The following is a 19,848-nucleotide window of genomic DNA, read 5'->3' as shown; positions in this document are numbered from 1 at the left end:
ATCTTCTCAAACTAGAGAGCTCGTTCTAGTGATCAGTACCGATAATGGTATTCAACAAAGCGGCTATTTATTTACCTCGCTGAGGTCGTGTTAGTTGTGAAAGCACCTACTCTGTATCGCCTCCAAAAACTATGTCGCAGCTAGTAAATTCTCACGTTTTGTTAATGACTTCTACCAAATCGAAAACTAAATCTCCTAAGTGGCTGTAATAATTTAAATAATAATGTTTGCTAAGTCACCCGCAGTGCTAACAGGGCAGGTTGTTGTGGAAGCACGTTCTATTTTGAAGGACGCCGTCCCCGTGTTTCCGGTCTTCTCTCGCCTGCTTCACAGCGCTTCATCTCGCTGGCACCTCCGAGCCGGTGCCAGTCAGATAAACAGCAGAGAAGAACACCGTGTTCGGCGAGAAGACAAGTTCTTCTCTGCCGATTGGTGCAATCCGACACCTCTGGCGTCTTTATTTCATTATTTATGAGAGGAGTTTGATCCAATTAGAGTGAACAAAGAGGGGGGCTTCAGGTCAACAACTGTATCCGGGTAGATCTGTTGTCCCAATGTTCTGCAGTGGTGCAGAGATTGTCACGTTATCTTGTTGAATTTTCAAGTTGGTCGCAGTTTTGGTTCATTAATGAGCAATATGTTCTTCATCCTATATGGTGAAACGCTTTTCGGATTTTATGCTTTACGACTTCTGAAGCAGAAATAAAAGGTGTTGGATAGACGGAGAGCAACCGCTAGGTGTCGCTAGAGCGTTACAGGGCGCATTTGAGTGGGAGCCCCAGTTGCGACGCTTTTTAATGACAAATGTAATATTTTAACTCCTTTAACACGTTATTTTAATAGAATGTAATGTACTAAAATTAACTTTACAATGATTTAAAATGCTGTATATTAATTTTTAATGAACCTGAAATGAATAGTGCCACATTCTAGGAGTCTCCACGGACCATGATGTTTGCTGATGATGTAGCGACTATTGCAGATGGAGGAGACACTGCGGGGGTGGAGAGAAGAGGAAGGGTGAGGTCCACAGTGACGGGACAGAGATGGAGGGGAGAGAAACACAGGGTGAAATGAACCCCCCCAGTGTTATGACTAAAACAATATTTTATTCACTTAAACATTTTAAAAACATTGGGTCTATCTATTTGGCAAAAAAAAAGAAGATGATGAAGATGCTAACTGAGATGTTCCGTCATGTGCGGCTGGAAACACAAAAGTCTTTGGATTGAGGATGAGCATGAGCTGCTGCAGAGACGCGGCGTGTTGGAAGTGACCAGCAGACCAAACACAGGGATGGAAGTTCAGCTCACCATCATCCACTTCCAAGTTTTTCAGAGAGGAAGCAGTTTCGGTCCCAGGGTTTCGTCCTTCACTTGGCAGGACACAAAGCCACACTAATTATGTACAAATATACAGTATTTACACAATCGCAGTTCAAAAACGAGCGACACAGAAACTGCTTTTGTCACGCGTGTCATCCATGATGTGCGGAACCCGAGGGCCGATCAAATGGACAAGATAATAGCAGGGAGCCCGACACAGAAGATGCAGATGAAAAGGTTCAATCTGCTGATGATTGTTCACTCATGCTGACTGAGATCTTTGTTGTCTTGCTTCATAAAAGCTCTTGTTGCTTTTGACTCGGCACACAAGTCTTTCTTCTGTACCACAGACTCCAGAGACTCATGATATGATGTCGTGGTTTTCACTAATATTGGCTGTTCAATATCCAGAAAGGAAGCGACTCTGAATGCAACAGCCAACACTGAGGTGAAAAGCTTGATGTAGTGGTTCAAGCTAATGAAATAGCTTGAGCTCTGTTGTTAAGAGTATTGAAATACTGTTAAAATGTTGACTTCTAATTGACATTTGAATCACATATTCAAACTAAATAACTCATTTACCAGGCAGAACGTTGCCCCACAAGTACGTTTATGCAAAGCGTTTGTCAATATAGCTCAGAAGTGGTTTACAATCTGCTCAGTTTTTGGAAATAATATTTGTGTCCTTCAGTGTTGCGTCCCATTACAGCACTGAGTCAGGCTCATGAATCATAATTCTTCCTTTTAGGCCCAAATTATCTGAATAAACTCACTAACTAAGCTGACCATTACGAGCGTCTACTTGAGTGGAACTTTTTGAATTCTGAATTTTGAATTCACATGTAAAAATAGATGATTAAACCTCAGAAACAATGGAGTGGTGACCTTTCCACGGAGTGACCGAGTGACCCATCAGATGATTAACTAAGCAAGTAATGTCAACCTGACAACCTAAACTAGCCCATCTTCTTCTGCCGGTCCAGGAACTTTTGTCTTCTGTCTTCAGGAATTTCTTCGATACTGATACCGTGGTTGCCTCCCCTGTAAGTACAGACATGCAGCTTCAGACCTGCTGTGTTTACAGTCGGCTTCAGAAACGCTGCCGTACCCTTTCAGGTCCAGAGGTTTTGGCAGAGGTTTGGTGAAATCCTGCTTTCCAACCAGCCAATAGGTGTTCTCAATGCCTTTACCCTGGAGACAAACGCCACTGTAGTGAAGTGTAAAGAAACTATATTGTGATTTGGAATTACCTTCAACTCCGTCAGACCTCTGACTTCTATTTTATATCCCAGTTTCAAGCTGTTGAGGACGTCAACTGTGCTTTGATTCACGTGGATTCTGTAAGCTGAGGGGACGAAGACAGATTTTAAAAACATACCTGGACACACCGTCACCAGCTACACGCAACGCAGAGACCCCCAAAATATAAATGAAGCGAATGTGTTTGACAGACTGAAGACAGAAGCGCTTTCAGATGTCGGCGAACTAAAGATTTCACCACTAGATGGCGGCATTTTGCATTCTATTGCCTTGATATAAATGTAAAAGGACATGTTTGTATAAATCACTTTGTTCCAAGTGAATTCCCTTCTAACCACGGCCGTGAGTTGCGTTGACAATGCAGTGACATATTTAAGCAGAAGGCTAGTTTTCAGATGCAGATCAGCGGGTGTCTGCAGGTTGTCTGTGTCTGTGTGGGAGCCGACACCTTTGGATCGATCTGTTCTGTAGCACAAGAGCAGCCTGAGGGACTTTCAGCTGGGAGGAAGCCAGAGGGCAGATGCGAGAGACGAAAACGCGATGAATATTATGGGACGGAAATGAAACTCGCTCATTTCATTGAGGGATTTTGTTGGTGAATGTTTTGTGTGTCTCATCTTGAAATCATTTTATCTATCTTTCTCAGTTGACTGAGAGCAGGCGGCTACTTTTGAAAAAGCGGACTCTCCCATGCTGATGTTGCACAAGATTCTGATGACTAAATTTAGGAGGGTTTTGTTGACGTGGTTGTCCAGCGACACGCAGCCCCAGTGGATGAGATAACAGGAGCAGCTGAGAGTAACTGGTTTGGCCGGGTGACAGGACCGATCGATGGCGCTCCACACATGTGACCGCGAGGCATTCCGACCTTCCAAATTGCCAGTGATATGTTGTAACCGCGGTGGGATTATCACAGTGGGGATGTAAAAGTAATCACAACCGTTGCTCAAAGACACTTCGTCAGAGACATCAGCCTTGAACCGCCTCATGTAACGGAATTAAACCACTCAAACGTGGCGCACCCGAGTTGACTTTCGAGCGCCAGTGTGGAAAAACTTGGTCATTGACGACATTTACAGCGAAACTTCAGATTGGCTTCTAATACTCTTGATAGTCTTAAGAGATTAGAAAGCGCGCTGCTCACTTAAAGCCCTCTTTAGCCTGGAGCTGCATGCACACGGGCCGCCACACACCCAGAGGCTCTGCGATGTCCACTAAAAACAATCAGATTCGGATGTATCTCAGAACACTCACGCAAACCGGTGGACTCCATCCGAGACGCAGTGTTGACGGTGTCTCCGAAGAGACAGTAGCGAGGCATGGTGAGACCCACGACCCCCGCCACCACGGGGCCTGCAACACATTCCCCGCACACAAAGCTTCAATCCAGACGGTTTGTGATCAAACATTGTGTATCGCTGACGTGAATTCATAGAATCAAGCAAGCCAATCCAAAGTATGCACTGGCGTAATTGGATGACGGCCCCCTAAGTGGATCCTGCTTCGCTTCTTCCAAGAATACAATCCAGACGAGGATAAAGGAGGTAAAAATATCTCTGCCTTAGCAGCTTGGCATCTGCAGCGTTCGACTCACATGAATGAAAAAATGTTGCTGACTTGTGACTTATCAAGTTAGTAGCACACATTCATTACTGTAATATTCGAATGAAGTCGGAAGAGCTGAGATTTGAGGATGTTAAGGCACAAAAACATGCTGTTGTAAAGCCGCAGATGTTTCCTCTCAACAACAAAAAACACTCCCAGCATGAAGAAGTGTGAGTTCTGCGACTAATTTAACATTCCTCACCACATTAGCTTGGCTACTAACTTCCTTCTGGTTTAACAAGGCAGCAGTGAGTTAAGCCAGAAGAACATGACAATGAGCTATATATTCAGATCCAATGAGGTGTGGCGAGGAGAGGTTTGGACTGAAGTCTCACCGGAGTGCAGGCCGATCCTGATCCGGACTTTGAGCTCCGGCATGTGCCGCATCTTGAAGGTGCCGATGCAGTGCAGGATGTCCAAAGACATGTTGGCCATCTCAGCGGCATGGCGGTTTCCGTTTCTGGTGGGGACTCCAGAGGCCACCATGTAGGCGTCGCCTATGGTTTCCACCTGAAGGTCACATCAAGAGAGACAGAGCCATCTATTAACTCCATGCACCAACCACATGAGATCTATAACTTGAATTCAAACATGCTGATAACTGGTTACTCACTCTAAATTCCTCTTCAGCTTATCTGCATGTGGTTTTTCCATCAGCCATTCTGACATTACTCAGTCTCCAACTTTGACCTGATGTAACTCTCAGGACATTCCCTGACCAAAACCATGTTCCAATAGCTGACACTCTGGAGGCACACTGCGAGAGCTAGGGAGGGTTTTCTGCTGTCACACTGTTGACTATAGTCCCTGCAGTCGATAGCTGCGGACTGAAACTCTTCAATTCCTCTTCATACCTGAAGCACACATCCTCACCCGCTGTGTCTTCAGCTGCCTCTAGTGCCACCTATTTTCTCCACTTCATCATTTCTCGCCTTCACTTCCATCACTCTTGGTCCAACTCTGTCTCTCCTTTTCATGTGTCCAGCCCATCTACCAAGCTTTGTCTCCAAACTTCTCCATTGACAAACTCAATTCTGAACTCTTGCTCTTTCTAGTCCCAGTGACAACCTCAGCATCTTCATCTTTGACTCTTCCCATACATCATGGCATCCACCCCTACTGTCACAGTAGTCTCCACTCATTCTACCCGGCCTGCACTCACTTCTTCACCTGCATTATTTAGACCTAATTTTAAAAAAAAACTCTGCTTTACTGAGCGTCAATTCATCCAACCATGTCAACACATTGCTTCACTTTCCACAAATGTCCGCAACATTAGTCACCTTGGTCCTTCAACACTGCCCCTTCACTGCCCTGAAGCTAGGAAACCAGGAGGACCTGAAGAAACTCACCTTGTAGACGTCATGAAGCCCGATGATGGCATCGAAGCATGTGTAAAGGTCGTTGAGCAGGTCGACCACCTCTATGGGTTCACTGAGAGCTGAGATGGTGGTGAAGCCAACAATGTCGCTGAAGTACAGGGTGACCTCGTTGAAATGCTCAGGTTTCACTGGCTTGCCGGTCTTCAGCGCCTGCGCAACAGACCTGGCGAGGACATGGAGAACCAGCCGGTCAGTCAGTTTGTCCCCTTCCTCCAAAGGCAGCACCTAAAAACCTCCTTACTTTGGCAACATCTGAGCCACCAGATTGTCTGTCTTCTGCCTCTCCACCTCCAGCTCCTCCGTCCTCTCTCGGATCAGATCCTCCAGGTTGGAGGAGTATTGCTCCAACATGCGCAGCATTGAGTCGATGATGTTGGTCTTCCGTCCCTTCGTGATGCTCTTGAACTACAGAGAAAGAGCACGGTTGAGACTCCAGCTCCGGCTCTCAGCGTGCCTCACCCTCACCTGTCTGAAAACATCCTCAAAGGTCGGCCTCTTCTCTGGCTCTTCACTCCAGGACTGCCTCATCACCTGGATGACGTCGAGCGGAGCCTCGTCCACGGACACGACCGGTCGACACAACGGAGGAGGGTCTTTGACTTTGCTGACAATCTCTGCCAGGAAGACAGAGACTGGCTCAGCTGCGGCTCAGGCCGTGGCTCGCCTCCACCACTCACCTTTGGCAGGCATGTCAAGCATACAGAAAGGTGAAGACCTCGAGATAACCTCCTGCACAATGATGGAAAAGCTGTAAATATCTCCAGCGAAGGTTCCCCTTCTCCTGAGACTGGAACTTCTCAGCAACTCAGGAGCCGTCCACAGCAGATCTGGAGAGATAAACGTGACAAAACGTGACTCGGCACCGCCACACTTGAAAGCAGTGGAGACCGGGGGACTCACTCTCAGGCTTCTCCTCGTCACTGTTGATGCCCAGGGCATTCAGAATTTCATTGTAGCCATAATCAGTCACCTTCAGCACAAAACGGCCGTCTACGACGCAGTTCCGCGACTTGAGTCGTCCGTGGACGATGCCACGATGGTGCAGGTATTTCATCCCCTGTTTGGAAAGATCAAAGATGGGTTGAGCTTCAGTTGGTGCGGTGGACCAAGGTCTGGTCACTGATGCCCGTCCCATAACATGGTTCATGGGAGACATCTTGGGTGTCACACAGTGGAAGACAACAAAAGAGCTAGATAACTGGGGGAGAACGCTTCAGTCGAGACAGTCTCCACATCCCTGTCTCCCTGGAAAGCATTCCACAGAAAGCACCACTAGACCCCCAAACCCACAAGACCATCGGTGGACCACCCTTCACCAACCAGAAACCCAACTCTTGGACGCCACACCTCCTTGGTTAAGACCATTCTACCAGCCGAAGGCAGAAAAATGGAATGGAGAGATTACATCAGACCTGAGCAAAGTGCGGAAACGGGGGCCACATGTGGCCCAATGCCTGTATTTTTGTGGCCCTTTTGATGTCAGACTAAAACTATAACTGATATGTTGCAATTTTTCTGCCTTTTTATTCTGTCTCTTTTAGTCACCGCCACCACTTCAACAGTAAATACAGCATGTTCTTGTTTCAAGACTAAAGTTTTCATTGGCCATTTTGTGTTTTTCTTCTTCCTCAAAATACATTGAAGGACTACTGAAAATGTTTTGAAATAAATTGCCTTTTTATATTGAACGTCTGGTCCATAGTTATGGACCAGACGTTTATATTAAAATTAAGTGCATCTGAAATGAAATATTTCAAAAGTTTTCATTGCATATTTACACTTCTTAATATCCGTACTTACATTTCATCTTTCATCTTATTAGCTCAACTTATCCCTGTTACTGAAGTACATATTTAGGATATTTTTCCTTCATGTTTTGTATTCTTGGTACTCTTTCTTTTGATGATGGCCCCTCACAACAGTTACAGTTCCAATGTGGCCCTTTAGGAAATTGAATAGCCCACATCTGGATTACATCATTTAGTGGTCCAGCTGCAGCAGCCATGAGCAGTGCCCCCTCTTGACCGGAGGGGTAGCTCTTGTCAACTTTTAAACTTTTCTGATTCAACCCTGTTGCTTATTCACAGTTCAGAAAATTCTCTGAAACACAGGCTGCCGAAGTGAGAGCTCTGTGCTGTGTACTCTTTTGTGTAAAGCAGTAGCGGACAACTCAGAAAATGTTAAGCTGCGGCTCCTCTTTTCACAGATAAGGACAGGCTCTTCTCTTTGTCTCTCACGGACAACTCAGCTTCTCAAACCACAAGTGACCATTTGCTGTTTGTATCCTGGACTCCTCTCCTATCCTGGACCATCTGGCTCAGCTCCTGAGTAACAGCAAACTCATAAGAGTGCTCAACGTAGCAGAAACTCAATGCCCAACTTCAACACTTCAACATAGATTTAGGTGAGTACTTCATCAGATACTGATCTCTTGAAGAGGAATCGCTCCTATGACTTCTCAGAATCCAGAAAACCTTTACCATGCAAGAGTCTGTGTTCCATGACCTGAGTCCTTCAAGTACAAAATCAAGTAGAACTTGGACACAGTTGCACCACACATGCTGACCAAATATGCTGAGACATAGTTTAAGATGGCATCTCAGCATATTTTAATGTCAATCATAGCAAAAAAATAAAAAAAATATATATGAGGAATGTTTTCAGCCCAGGTTGTCTATGTCAGTCACACAAAGCAGCCAGAATAGGGTCCAATCTGACACGGCCCTGAGGGAGCGGGGATAAGTGGGGCTCCAGTGGAATTTGACAGTGAACTATTGTCCACGTTCCATTCGTCCACTGCATTTTCAGGTCGTCCCCTGAAGTCCCCTGAAGTTAGATCAGCCATGACAGAGGCCATACACTGAAAGAGTCATTAAAAGCTGCCCACGCCACAGCGCACCCTCCATCCACTAAATAATGATAGTAGCGATTGTATTGTAATGCTAATATCAATCCTAAACGCTGTTCTCTTACCCGGATCAAATCTATGAGGAGGGAAGACTTGAACATCCAGTCCAGACGCACGTCCTCGTTGTTAAGAAGGTCCTCCAAGCTGCCCCTGGTGCAGTGCTCCGTCACCACGCCGAAAATGCCAGAGTCGAAGAACAGTCCCAAGAAGAGGTTGAGATTTTCGTGCCTCATGTCTCGGAGCTGGAGGGAATAAAAGAAACCACATGGTTTCAATCGATGAGAGGGGATGAAGGCGAAGAAGAGAGTGCAGACAGGGTTGGTTTAGAGACTCAAGTTGTGAGACAAAGAAGATGTGGAGAGGAGAGACAGAGATGGATCAAGAGTGATGGAGTTGAAGAAGAGAGTGCAGGCAGCGTTGGTTTAGAGACTCAAGTTGTGAGACAAAGAAGATGTGGATGAGAGAGACAGTGTTGGATCACGAGTGATGGAGTTGAAGAAGAGGGTGCAGGCAGGGTTGGTTTAGAGACTGAAGTTTGTGAGACAAAGAAGATGTGGATGAGAGAGACAGTGTTGGATCATGAGTGATGGAGTTGAAGAAGAGAGTGCAGGCAGGGTTGGTTTAGAGACTGAAGTTTGTGAGACAAAGAAGATGTGGATGAGAGAGACAGTGTCGAATCACGAGTGATGGAGTTGAAGAAGAGGGTGCAGGCAGGGTTGGGTTAGAGAGTGAAGTTTGTCAGACATAGAAGATGTGGATGAGAGAGACAGTGTTGGATCACGAGTGATGGAGGTGAAGAAGAGGAACCAGTGAAGTTCAGGACGAGGATAGCAATGCTTTCAATGGGAAGATAGTGTTGTCAAATACCACAGCATCTTGAGCAACCGCTTAGCGAGAAGCACAAAAAACTGTAAACAAAACAAGATTCCTGACCTTGATAAAGATGTTCTCCGTGCTGATGTTGACACTGGAAACCGCTCCGACTGGACTTTTCTTCAGCCACACCCAGTCCCCCTTACAGGGATGACAAGAACTCAGGTCACTCACAAACCACAAATGAATGTGAGTCAGTGTGTCACATGGGTGGGTGTGAGTTACCTCAAACACAGCCACATTGGAACTATCCGGGGAGGAGGCCATGTAGCTTCGGCCCGACACCGAGTGGTGAGGGGTTTTCATGTCAATGTGACTCTTCATGATGCTCTCATCATTGAGCTTCTGCTCAGAGGAACGACAGGCATACACAACAGTTAGAACTGCAACACTACTGTCAGTGTTATAGCAATACCAACAATGTTTAAACACTGCAAGCTTTGTTGCTATACTTCATCATATATGGAACATTTAAAGGTGAAATTACGAAGTTTTTCATTTTTTTGCACATGACACAGGCAGACTAATAATCTGAGACCACAGAGGACTGACTCAGTTTCTGACCAGGAAACACCTCATTGTTCACCCTGTAGGCCTTCTGAGGTTTCTGGACAGAGGGAGGTCTGGGCTTCTTTCCTTAGGCTGCTGCCCCAGCGACAGACCTCGGCTGAGCAGGAGGAAATAAATGGAGGGATATAGACCTAGAATCACAGGCTCTGTGGTTTTCAAAGGCACATGAGAAGGCCTTGACACAACTCTCCTCAGTGTTGACTGGTTCACTTGTTTTCCTTGCTGTTGTTTTATTTTGTACCAAGTCTATGTGTAATAGAGCCATATGGTGGATGTCATCTACCTTTGGAGCAATACCAGAAGGCCCAGGAGGTTGGGATCATATTGCTGTCTAGATGGTTCTTTTTTTTTCACGCTCAGCAGTATATATTATGTATTTTTATATGTGAATACACTGTAAATACAGTTTAGAAGGTCCTTTTAATTTGCACTTATATAGTAGTAGTATATATTATTGTGTCTTTTTTTTTATCTTGCATGTTTGTTTGGTTAATATTCCATGTTACTGACTCTCACTGTTTCTTCATTATTCTTTTATTTTGAGCAGGAGTTGTGGCTGTAACAAAAAGCAATTTCCATCCGGATAAATAAAGTGATTCGGATTCTGAAGTATCCATTGTACACCTCAAAGTATGGTTACTGCAGGCACATGCCAACGGACCACTGTGTACATTAGTCTCAAGTCAATTGTGTGGGTTTGTCGTAAGACTGGAGTTCTGAAGAGCAGATTCCACTTTTAAACACTGTTCCAATGTGATGCTTTCATCTGCAACCGATGGAGGAGGAAAACAAAAAACAGGAAACTGACCCTTTTGCTGATTTGAGTGTTGATGAAGACCAGGTCATCCAGGGTCAGGACCACCTTAGAAGATCCATTCGAGGTACCCCCTCCAAAGCTAAAGCCAACCCTGCCACTTTTCCTGCGATAATGAAATGAAGGTTTTAAAAACACTCTTGACACAGCTGACTTTTTCAGTCCAGCTGGACTCACTTGTAATTGATCAGAAAGTTCACTCCAAGCCCAACCATGACGGCAAAGAAGAGGAAGAGGAAGAACAGAGTGGCTGAGTCCAGACCTGAGGAGCAGAATCATGCATTAGTGGTTATTCTTTTGAATGAGCCAGAGAAGGTCACTGGTCCACTGACCTCCGGAGCAGGCAAAATATGGGCTAAACCAGCAACTGGAGTCCTTGTAGGGCGTGCTGCCCGCAAAATGGATGGAGCGTCCCAGATATTTCAGGCCGCCGATCTTGCCATCAGTATGTGCAGCTTCCAGAGCGTGAGTAGAGTACAGCGAGTTCCCGATGCCGCTGTAGTCCAGAACAACGTAGCGGGTCTGCATTCCCTCGCCGTTCCTGCTGGCCCTCACGTGCTGATTGAACCCTTTGAAATCAAAGCCGCCTTCGCTGGCACCCAGGACCTCGCCAGAAACCCAGCGGCCTGTGCTGACTCGTGCGTGCTCGGTAGCCATAGCGGTGAAGTACATCATGTTGTAGATGGTGGCGAAGAACGGGGAAACCTGCCAGAGATATCTGTTGATTCTTGCAACTATACAGATGTGTTGTCGTTCAAGAGCTTTTTTAGAACAATCTAAAGCGCTCACCTGTTCCGGCGGGGTGCTGCTGCGGATTTCATAGTTGTTCTGTGCGTTTCTAAAGGCATCGTTGAAATTGTACTCCTCGGAGTCCACAGTGATGGTCAGGACGCCGTCGTAGGCTTTCCGCAGCTTGGTGTTATTGCCTAGCATGTAGTAGAACGCATTGTTGTAGGGGAGGGGGTACAGAAGAGTGTCGTATGGGATGAATATGTAGCCACGGTCGATCATTCGCATGTCCAAGGCTGTGACCAAAAGCTGCTCCTGGCTCTCCCCTCCAATCAGGACGGAAGGCATGCACATGATGATCACTAGAAGGAGGAGAGGAAGGGCTCATAAGGTCACGCCTTTTACGCCACAATGAGATAATGGAACAATACCCTTTCCTTGAAAACTGACAGTGACGGTTGCTCACCTCTGACGCGGTCTGTTTCACGTATTTTGGTCAGGGCTCTCCGTGGTCCGTCCTTGTTCGCCGGCATTGTCACCACAGGGTTGACAGGTAAGCCCAACGCTCTGAGTGAAGACGCCAGCTCGTTCCCGGTGGCCTCCCACAAGTCGGTCTCCTCCGATATGATACCCACATGGGCCCACCGGAAATAGCGCAGTACACTGAAGAGAACGTTGGAGGACAAGGGCAGTGGCCGCAGGAAAGTGGGATACATCCTTCCTTTCTTCATATCTGGTTTCAGACACCCCCAAGAAAGAATTCCAGTGTCCCACTCTTTAGCATACAAAGCAGCAGAAGCACAGTACGCAGGGTTCGCCGGACCCAGATAGGCCGAGCCGTAGCCTTCCAGGTCAGCAAATCGAGCCAGGGCACGAGATGACTTGCAGTCTTCAGTTATCAGCGTATAGTCATACCAGTAGCCTTTGTTGAGGTAGGGGTCCTTGTTGATACGATTTATTGCAAGGCGCGCTGCAACATCAGGGAGAGCTTTTGAGTACAGGAGGTCACAAGTCCAAGGTCCTACTAGGGCCATCTTGAAAGTGGTCGCCCAGGCATGACACGGAAGAAAAGAGACCAGGAGTAGAGGCAGAAGAAAGCGTGTTTGCCAACAGCCTTTCGCGCGTTGTACCGGCGAGCACGGTGCTTGTTGGTGCGTTGGTTGTGAGAACTCTGATGAAGATTGAAATACACTATGAGCACTGTAGTCGTCTCTTGCAACCCTCTGGATGCATCTTTTCCGCTTTGTTTTCTGAGTGTTCTGTTTCCATCGAGGATGATAGGAGAGGTTGTGCAGAAGGCGAGGATCTTTGTGACTTGCCATTTCCTCGCAGGCAAGTCGGAAGCACCGGCAGGCTAAAGAGAAGCTACGTTTTCTATGGTGTCCGGGGAAGTAGGTTTGTGTCTGTGGGTGGGAACGTCTCCCGGCGGGAGTCTAGTCCAAAGATGGACTGGTGCCGGCACAACCCCAAGTCATCAGAACCTACAGGAGAGAGCAGTCATCAACAGTCAATGGTGAAATGTCCTTTACATCAGCCAGGAGCGCCACCTACAGGGCTACAAGTATTTCGTTTTACACCTCTGGGCCGCTCAGTTTTAATACACTTGCCACATATGGTGGCAGTAGTGCGTCATTGAATTGACTTGAATTGGCCAACTATGGAGATGTTCTTAAAAAGAAAAAATGATAAAGCGATTGAGCCCCCAACAGTAAAAAGGTTCACCTGTTTTAAAAATTAATTAGAGCATTTTATGGTAATACTTACTAATACTTATTTATTGATGAAAAACAAAATATTTTATGATGAATATTACTGTTGATGTTTTATTATATTTATTTTATTCAGAATTTTTCCAATTTTCTCAACAGTTTGGATAAACTGGATTTTTTTCTTCTTTTTTTTTTTCTTTAGTAAATTTCATGAACATGACTTGCACATGCTTCTGCTGCTGGTTGGACTTTTCCATGACAAATATCTATGTGCTGCTCACATGGTTTCATGTCATTTCACAAGGTTTTGGTTTGTTTATATGTATAGTTATTGAACACAAATCAGTAACCACAGTATCAGTTCTATTCCTTGAATGGGCCCTGGACGCATTTGTTCTGGAAGAGGTGGGCCCCAAGATGAGGAAGGTTAAGAGCCCCTGCTTTATATGTCAGTCCCACTCATGAAATGCCTCATGGGTCCAGGACACTTCCATCCAGGGAAAATCTAGTGATCAAGATCCAACTGTCTCACCTGGAGTGTAGCGTGCCTGCGTTTCGTGTAGATTTAATGGCATGTGCAAAGCAAAGTGATTAACTCCGTCGGGGTCAAGGATTTCTAAATCAACAGCAGCGTGGAACTAAATCTGGACTTGATGTCTGTCCTGTACTTGGTATCTTGTTCTTGCAGCCACAGATACGGCTAGCTAGCTCTGAGGCACACAGTAAGAGATTCAACACAAACCTCGCACACTTTTTAATGAAAGATGGCTCCATTCAAATGCACTATGATGGTACACGTTAAAAGAATGAAGTCCAAACTATTTGACCATCTAAAATGATTTTTTTTTTAATAAATATGAGCAAATATTCACATTGATTCATGCTGGTGGAATGTGACTCCAAATCTGGCATCACAATGCTAATTCGCTCACAAAAACAGTGTAGTTGGAAACTGCTTCAAATAATTCAAGCAGCTATTGACGCTAAAACCAACATGCTAACTTCACTGTGAAATGGATTTAATCATGGAGACGGTTGGAGGAGCCTCAGTGTAGATGAGTGTTGATACATGTGTGTGCTCCTTTCAATATTATTATTATTATTTATGTATTTCGTGACAGCTTTGAATGAAGCATCAACAGTAGCCACCGACAAATGGTTTCACCAATTGATAAAACATGTCCTGACTCTCAAGGTTATTTCACAAAAATACAGTAACAGGTGCTCCCTTTTGTTCTGAACTATGATCCACCGTGATGTTCATGTTTTTAAGAAGTAGTGAAGGGGAGAGGTATTTCTCTCCAAGAGGCCTCTTGCCAAGGCTAATGCTGACATTGGCTTAGGAGAGACTAATAGGTTCGAGGGAAGCCTGAGCAAATATTCTGTCCTTCTGATGTGCTGGGAGGCAAGAAATATCTGTAGCCAGTCCATTATGTGTCAAAATACTTTTAATTCCCAGGTAATAATCTCCAGAAGAAGTTCATTTATCATCACCTCCATCACTAACAGAGAGTCTAACACTTTAATAATGTGAATGAATACTGACCGGGAGTGGGGTTTTCCGTCTAAGGGTCCATGTCAGGGTTGTTCTGGGTTGAAGAGAAGTCCGGTGGGATTGCGCAGAGCGGGCCCTTGCTCTTGAAGAAACAGCATAGGTAATCCAAACTGCGCCTCTATCTCCTCTTGAAAGCGAGCTCTACAAAAGACATGTAAAGCAGCACAAGTCCACACATCTTCAGAGAGACGGACGGTGGTCGTTTTTGCTGACCCGACCCCAAACCACCGAGCAGAGGCCCAGCTGGACTTAAAAATGTCTGTTGGCTAAAGTGGGCAGGGATGGAAGGACGGCCAGGCTTTGACTTCTCAGCCTTCTTTAGCTTTTAATCCATACTAGTGTGGGAACACAGTGTAAGCAGGTGTGAAGTGTGTGCGTTTGTGTACCGCGGCTTTAGTTGAGTTTTAAAGAGTGAAAGTAGCTGCAAATTCAGATGATTTTGGCGAGTAAATGAAAGCATTTTAATAAATCACACAATAGCAGCATCATTAAAACTGTGCTCTGATTAAACCAAATTACTTTTAATAACTCTAATTTCATGAGTAAGTGTCAGCAGAGACGTGGAATTTTGTCGAACATTTTATGGACAATGACAACAAAGGCATTCTAGTCACTAAAAGACGATACTGGTTTGCTGATTAAATCCAAGATCACAGGCCTTTTGAGCTCATGGAAGGTGAGGACTGACTTCGACAGTCCCTGGCTTGTTACCTTTCTTCCTCTAAAATAATGCCGCGCTCCACGTGGAGCAGCAGCCGTACAACTCTGCGTCCACGGCGGATGATTGGCTTCTCACTCCGCCTCGCAGGGATTAATCTCATCTGGGATAGCTTGACAGAGGGGCGGTGGTTTACCAGGGCGCTGCTGAGTTCACAGGGGGAACAAACATTTGCGGATTTTGTTGAAGATAACGCTAAAGCCAGACGGACGCTGTGATTTGATCATCATTCTATTTTAACCCCAACTGACTGAAGAGTTAATCCAGTGTTCAGGGTGTTGGGTCTGATTGTTGAGTTGAGACACACCATCTGCACGTGTCACTGAAGGTAGTCGGAGATTTAACTGCACTGGAGTGTAAAGCCTTGATCGAGAAACCAAATAAATTCATTGTTTACTACTCTTCAAATTCATGTAACCCCTCCCCACCAAAAAAAACTTGGTAATGTGTTTGCACCTGGGTCCTGTACGCAACGAAATGTAAAAAAAACAAAACAATTAAACTCAGATCAAATTCAAAAATAAAGATCACAAGTGTCAAAAGAGAGTCCAAAATGAAAGATTCTTTTGTTAGAGGACAACTCTAATTGTGTGTCAATGTGTTTACAAAAACTCTATGGCCAGTAAACAGCAAGCAAAATTCGAGTTATTGACAAGCCAAACGACTCGAGTGCATTTCTCTGCACCGCAGATTAAGACCCTCTGAACCTTTAGCCTTATTTAACCCCCTTGCTCCCACTTAAATCCCTCGCCGAGGCTCTCTGGCTGCCTTACTGTCGCACATAACCTGGTTGTAGCACGCGCTTAGTCAGTTAAACATGCCTGTCAAAGCCCCGCAGAAGATGTCAGATAGCAGCAGACTGTAGATGCGACCTTTCACTGCCCCAAACATTGTTTAATGGATGTCAAAGAATAGATGCAACTGATCCTGTAGACGCCATTGCTACGTAGCACATGCACAGCTAAGACGTACTTAGAAGTTGAAGGCGTTACTTTCAGAGACAATTTCACTAGGCAGAGTGGAGCATTTGAATACGTGTTCTGCGGCTAAAAATGGTGGCCATGACAGGTCAAAATCAATAAAACCTACCTTAACCATGGCTTTAGGATTCGCGCAATGCCTTGGGTTAAGAGGACTTCAGTTGAGGTCAGACTCTGCCCTCTAGTCAGGACGTACATGAGGCTAGCCCACCAGGTAGAGTCTTCCACTGGTGAGGTCCCTCACGACCGATGGGTTTGGAGTGTATTTGGAGGGGAGAGTTCCCATAGTTTCCAATGGTCATGAGCACTTCAGGTTGCGAGTATGCTCAGAACAAATCCAAACGCCAAGGTACCCCTGTATGTTCATACGTGGTGTACCTCAGAGATACATGAGCTCATCTTCCACAAGGTTTTTGGTGCAGTTTTCGTTGATATTTTGGGATGGACAAAGGCAGCAGAATTTGGTCTTCCTGAACCGCCCCAGATACAAAGACTTCAGGTGGAGCTCCCCAGATTGATAGTTCAACGCTCCTTGCATAGAAGTATGCTAATAAAGGCTCAAGAACTATGAGCTGGAGCTAAAAATATCTTGAGATAATCTTCGGAAAGTCTGCTGTTGATCTTTTGACCTGGCAATATGTGAACTTTTACTGCAGCTGGAATCCAAATAATCCATTTAGCCCTATTGGCATGATCATAAAGGAGACCAAACTCGAGACACATCAGGAGGGTCGCTCTCGCCCGCTTGAATGCTGACGCTGGTTGTGATATAAAAATGGAGCTAAACATGTCTCAAGATGTGTTTGTAGTTGATCCTCTCCAGCACTTTGATAGAAGCCTTGTTGAAGTAATCAGATTAGTCAGGTGAGGCTGTGCTAAACTGATCCGCTGCCTGGAAGCCTCTTATTGACATGGCCAACGCTGCTGACAGAGATCATTTCAAAGCAAGGTCAGGCTTGCTCTCCGCTCAGCACAGGAGAAGCTTGCCGTACCTGAAACGGGTTGAAAAGTCAGTCAGTGTTAAACTCTGCGGGGGCTTGCTGCTAAAAATAAAGTAATCCTGTTGCAAATAATTAACAATATAGCAAGATTACAGCCAGGTACCTGCGGCGGGTTCCCCCGTATCTCCTCAGGAGATCCCTTATCGAGGGGGGAGATCTGTCAAAACACAGACAAAGCCTGCAAAACCCTCCTTGAACTTTGGGTCAGCAGATTCCAACAGCTTGCTTCTTAACCACTGTAAATCAAGCAAAGCAATTCAGTTCACGAGCCGGGAAGCAAACCAATGCTGGGCAAGTGCAAAACGTGCGGAAGTAATATCAACACAGGTGATGTTGACTTTACAGTTTGACTGAGTAAAGAGGGTACAATTCAATCTTCCCAGGTGACCACTCTAACAAGAAATGGGCAGTGATTTCTGGGTACAATTGGACTCTCATGGTCGTGTAACCAATACCACGTTACTGGGGTGCTGATCTGCTCTAAGGGGAAGTAAGTCTTGCACATTGTGAGCAAAGTACTGCGAGGTATATTGAGTCTAACTGCCAAGACTTCTCAAAAACAAGAGGAATTGCGATCAAAGGCGCTCACACACTCGCTAAAAGCATTTGTTTGCTTCACTCTCTTTGTCACTGGAACTTCTAGCATTGCTTGCTACCTCTGTCCAGCCAGGAGTCTGTGAGACCTGCGCTTGGGTTTCAGCAACACCTCTCTGAAAATGACACAAATTTACATTTTAATATATTTAAAAAAAAAAAAAAAAGGTTAACGTTGGCAGCTTTCACAGAAAGACACCAGGTAAACGGTCTAAATATAAAAACTAGTTGTGGGATTCAATCTTAAAAATGAATCTAGTTAAGTAGAGAATCTGTGAGTCAGTGAAGGTACTGCGTTGTCTGGAGAGCAAACTGTTAAATGAAATTATTTTTTGTAATGAATTTATCGTAATAATGTTGGAATTGATTAATCGTAATAAACTTGTTAAAGTCCCACCACTAATAAAAACACAACCTCAAAATTGCCGTTGATATTTTGTGTAGGTGATGAGGGCAGCTGTCGGCCGCAGCAAAATGAAGTCCTTCAGTATTAGTGAGATTGGAGACTGGACTGACTTAAAGGCAAGCGAACGGATGAACGGCTGCCGCAGCAGACGTGACCAGTTTGTTTCCAGCCGTCCTTTGTTGTTCGCTACAAACGTCCTTATAGCCTCAGCTCCCATTTGTAAATCCTAATAAGCAGCAGATGAAACAACAGATAAGTCAAAGCAGTAATGCCACAATCCTCGCCGCTCTTTAGCTTAGCACAGTAGTTTGCACCGCTAGCTGCAATCCTATCAAAGCCTGTCAGATAACTTCAAGACAACCCTCATGTTGAATGACTGGTGTCGTAAAACATGGACTGAACCCCGACTCCCATTTTCTTTAGGAGGAAACACGAGACCTGGCTGAGAACACTGAGCCAGACGGTGTGTGTGTCCACACTTGAGAACACCTTCAGGCGGCTGCTATAGGTACTTTTCCTCTGTAATGCCACCTTTTGCTTTCTAAAAAAGACTCTCTTGGAATGGCGCTGGTCTCTGGAAGCTTCACGTCACAGTGAATTAATCAAACACAACCTGGAAGAGGAGGGCCCACAGAGGAGCTTAGACGTTTGCTTCCTCACTGGACCTGCTTCAACCTGCTTGAATGTATGCGCCTCCTCCCACAGTGACATCACTCTGACTTTCCAGAGTCAAAGCCGCAGAGGTCATCTGAGCGGGTTTGTTTTAAATGTGCATTATGCAATGCATCCGACAGCAGAGCACACAAATGGAAGCCGGCAGAAAGAGGGGTGTTTCCCTTCCACCTACTGAGTCATAATCCTCTTTCCTCACCTGGAAAACAAGCCTGGCAGCAGGCGCTAATGTGAGGGGGGATATATAACTGGCATGACCCACCTGATCAGAGCCCATGATGGCTGAACGAGACCCAGATCGTTACGTGACCAATGACAAAATCCCATGGCTGCTAGTGCACAGCAATTCAAGTGCAACATTGCACCGTGAATCAGTCGGCAGATCACCACAAGTAATCCTTTTTGTTCGACACCACAGACGAGTCAGTCAGTGACTTGGTAGGATCAGGTGTCCAGTCTGCAACTTTGGGTTCTAAAGTAGAACATATCTGAGATCAGAGGTAGACAAAGTGTGGCCCTTGTGAGGTCAAAACATGCATACATACATTTCTTTTCCCTCAAGATATATAAATACATATATATTGCAGTGTAAAAATGTCCTGTCATTACAGTGAGTGTCTTTATATTATATGTTTCCACACCAAAATTCACCATTTTAAAAGATCCTCCATGATTTACTATCTTTAAATAAAATATATTTTTCCAAATTAAATATGTATAATACAATCAAATACATATTTTATGCAT

At 45.2% G+C, this 19,848-nt stretch overlaps 1 protein-coding gene across 1 annotated transcript; it reads right to left on the bottom strand.

The window, feature by feature from the left end:
• Positions 1-1,099: 1,099 nt before the first annotated feature.
• On the bottom strand, positions 1,100-19,559 carry gucy2d (guanylate cyclase 2D, retinal). The gene is made up of 21 exons (XM_053847026.1): positions 19,364-19,559; positions 17,533-18,139; positions 14,722-17,420; positions 11,933-12,947; positions 11,527-11,828; positions 11,070-11,442; positions 10,915-10,999; positions 10,732-10,843; positions 9,579-9,698; positions 9,414-9,494; positions 8,546-8,722; positions 6,473-6,629; positions 6,250-6,399; positions 6,038-6,186; positions 5,814-5,977; positions 5,543-5,735; positions 4,526-4,700; positions 3,840-3,938; positions 2,576-2,670; positions 2,434-2,516; positions 1,100-2,366 (listed from the first exon to the last, which is right to left on the bottom strand). The coding sequence occupies exons 4-21, from the start codon at positions 12,786-12,788 to the stop codon at positions 2,282-2,284; spliced, it is 3,456 nt and encodes a 1,151-aa protein (XP_053703001.1). The 5' UTR covers positions 12,789-12,947; positions 14,722-17,420; positions 17,533-18,139; positions 19,364-19,559; the 3' UTR covers positions 1,100-2,281.
• Positions 19,560-19,848: the final 289 nt, after the last annotated feature.

The sequence above is a fragment of the Synchiropus splendidus genome, chromosome 17, assembly GCF_027744825.2.
Source record: "Synchiropus splendidus isolate RoL2022-P1 chromosome 17, RoL_Sspl_1.0, whole genome shotgun sequence".
Classification (NCBI taxonomy): Eukaryota; Metazoa; Chordata; class Actinopteri; order Syngnathiformes; family Callionymidae; genus Synchiropus; species Synchiropus splendidus.
The sequence above is the reverse complement of the archived record's forward strand: the minus strand, read 5'-3'. Positions and strand labels throughout refer to the sequence as shown.

What these genes read in the sequence shown, in the direction of transcription:
- gucy2d (XM_053847026.1), bottom strand. Translation starts at nt 12,788, where the DNA reads ATGGCAAGTCACAAAGATCCTCGCCTTCTGCACAACCTCTCCTATCAT. An exon ending in TGAAACAGACCGCGTCAGAG is followed by an intron (nt 11,829 to 11,932) that starts GTGAGCAACCGT and finishes TCCTCCTTCTAG; the next exon opens with TGATCATCATGTGCATGCCT. An exon ending in TGACGAGGAGAAGCCTGAGA is followed by an intron (nt 6,400 to 6,472) that starts GTGAGTCCCCCG and finishes TTATCTCTCCAG; the next exon opens with ATCTGCTGTGGACGGCTCCT.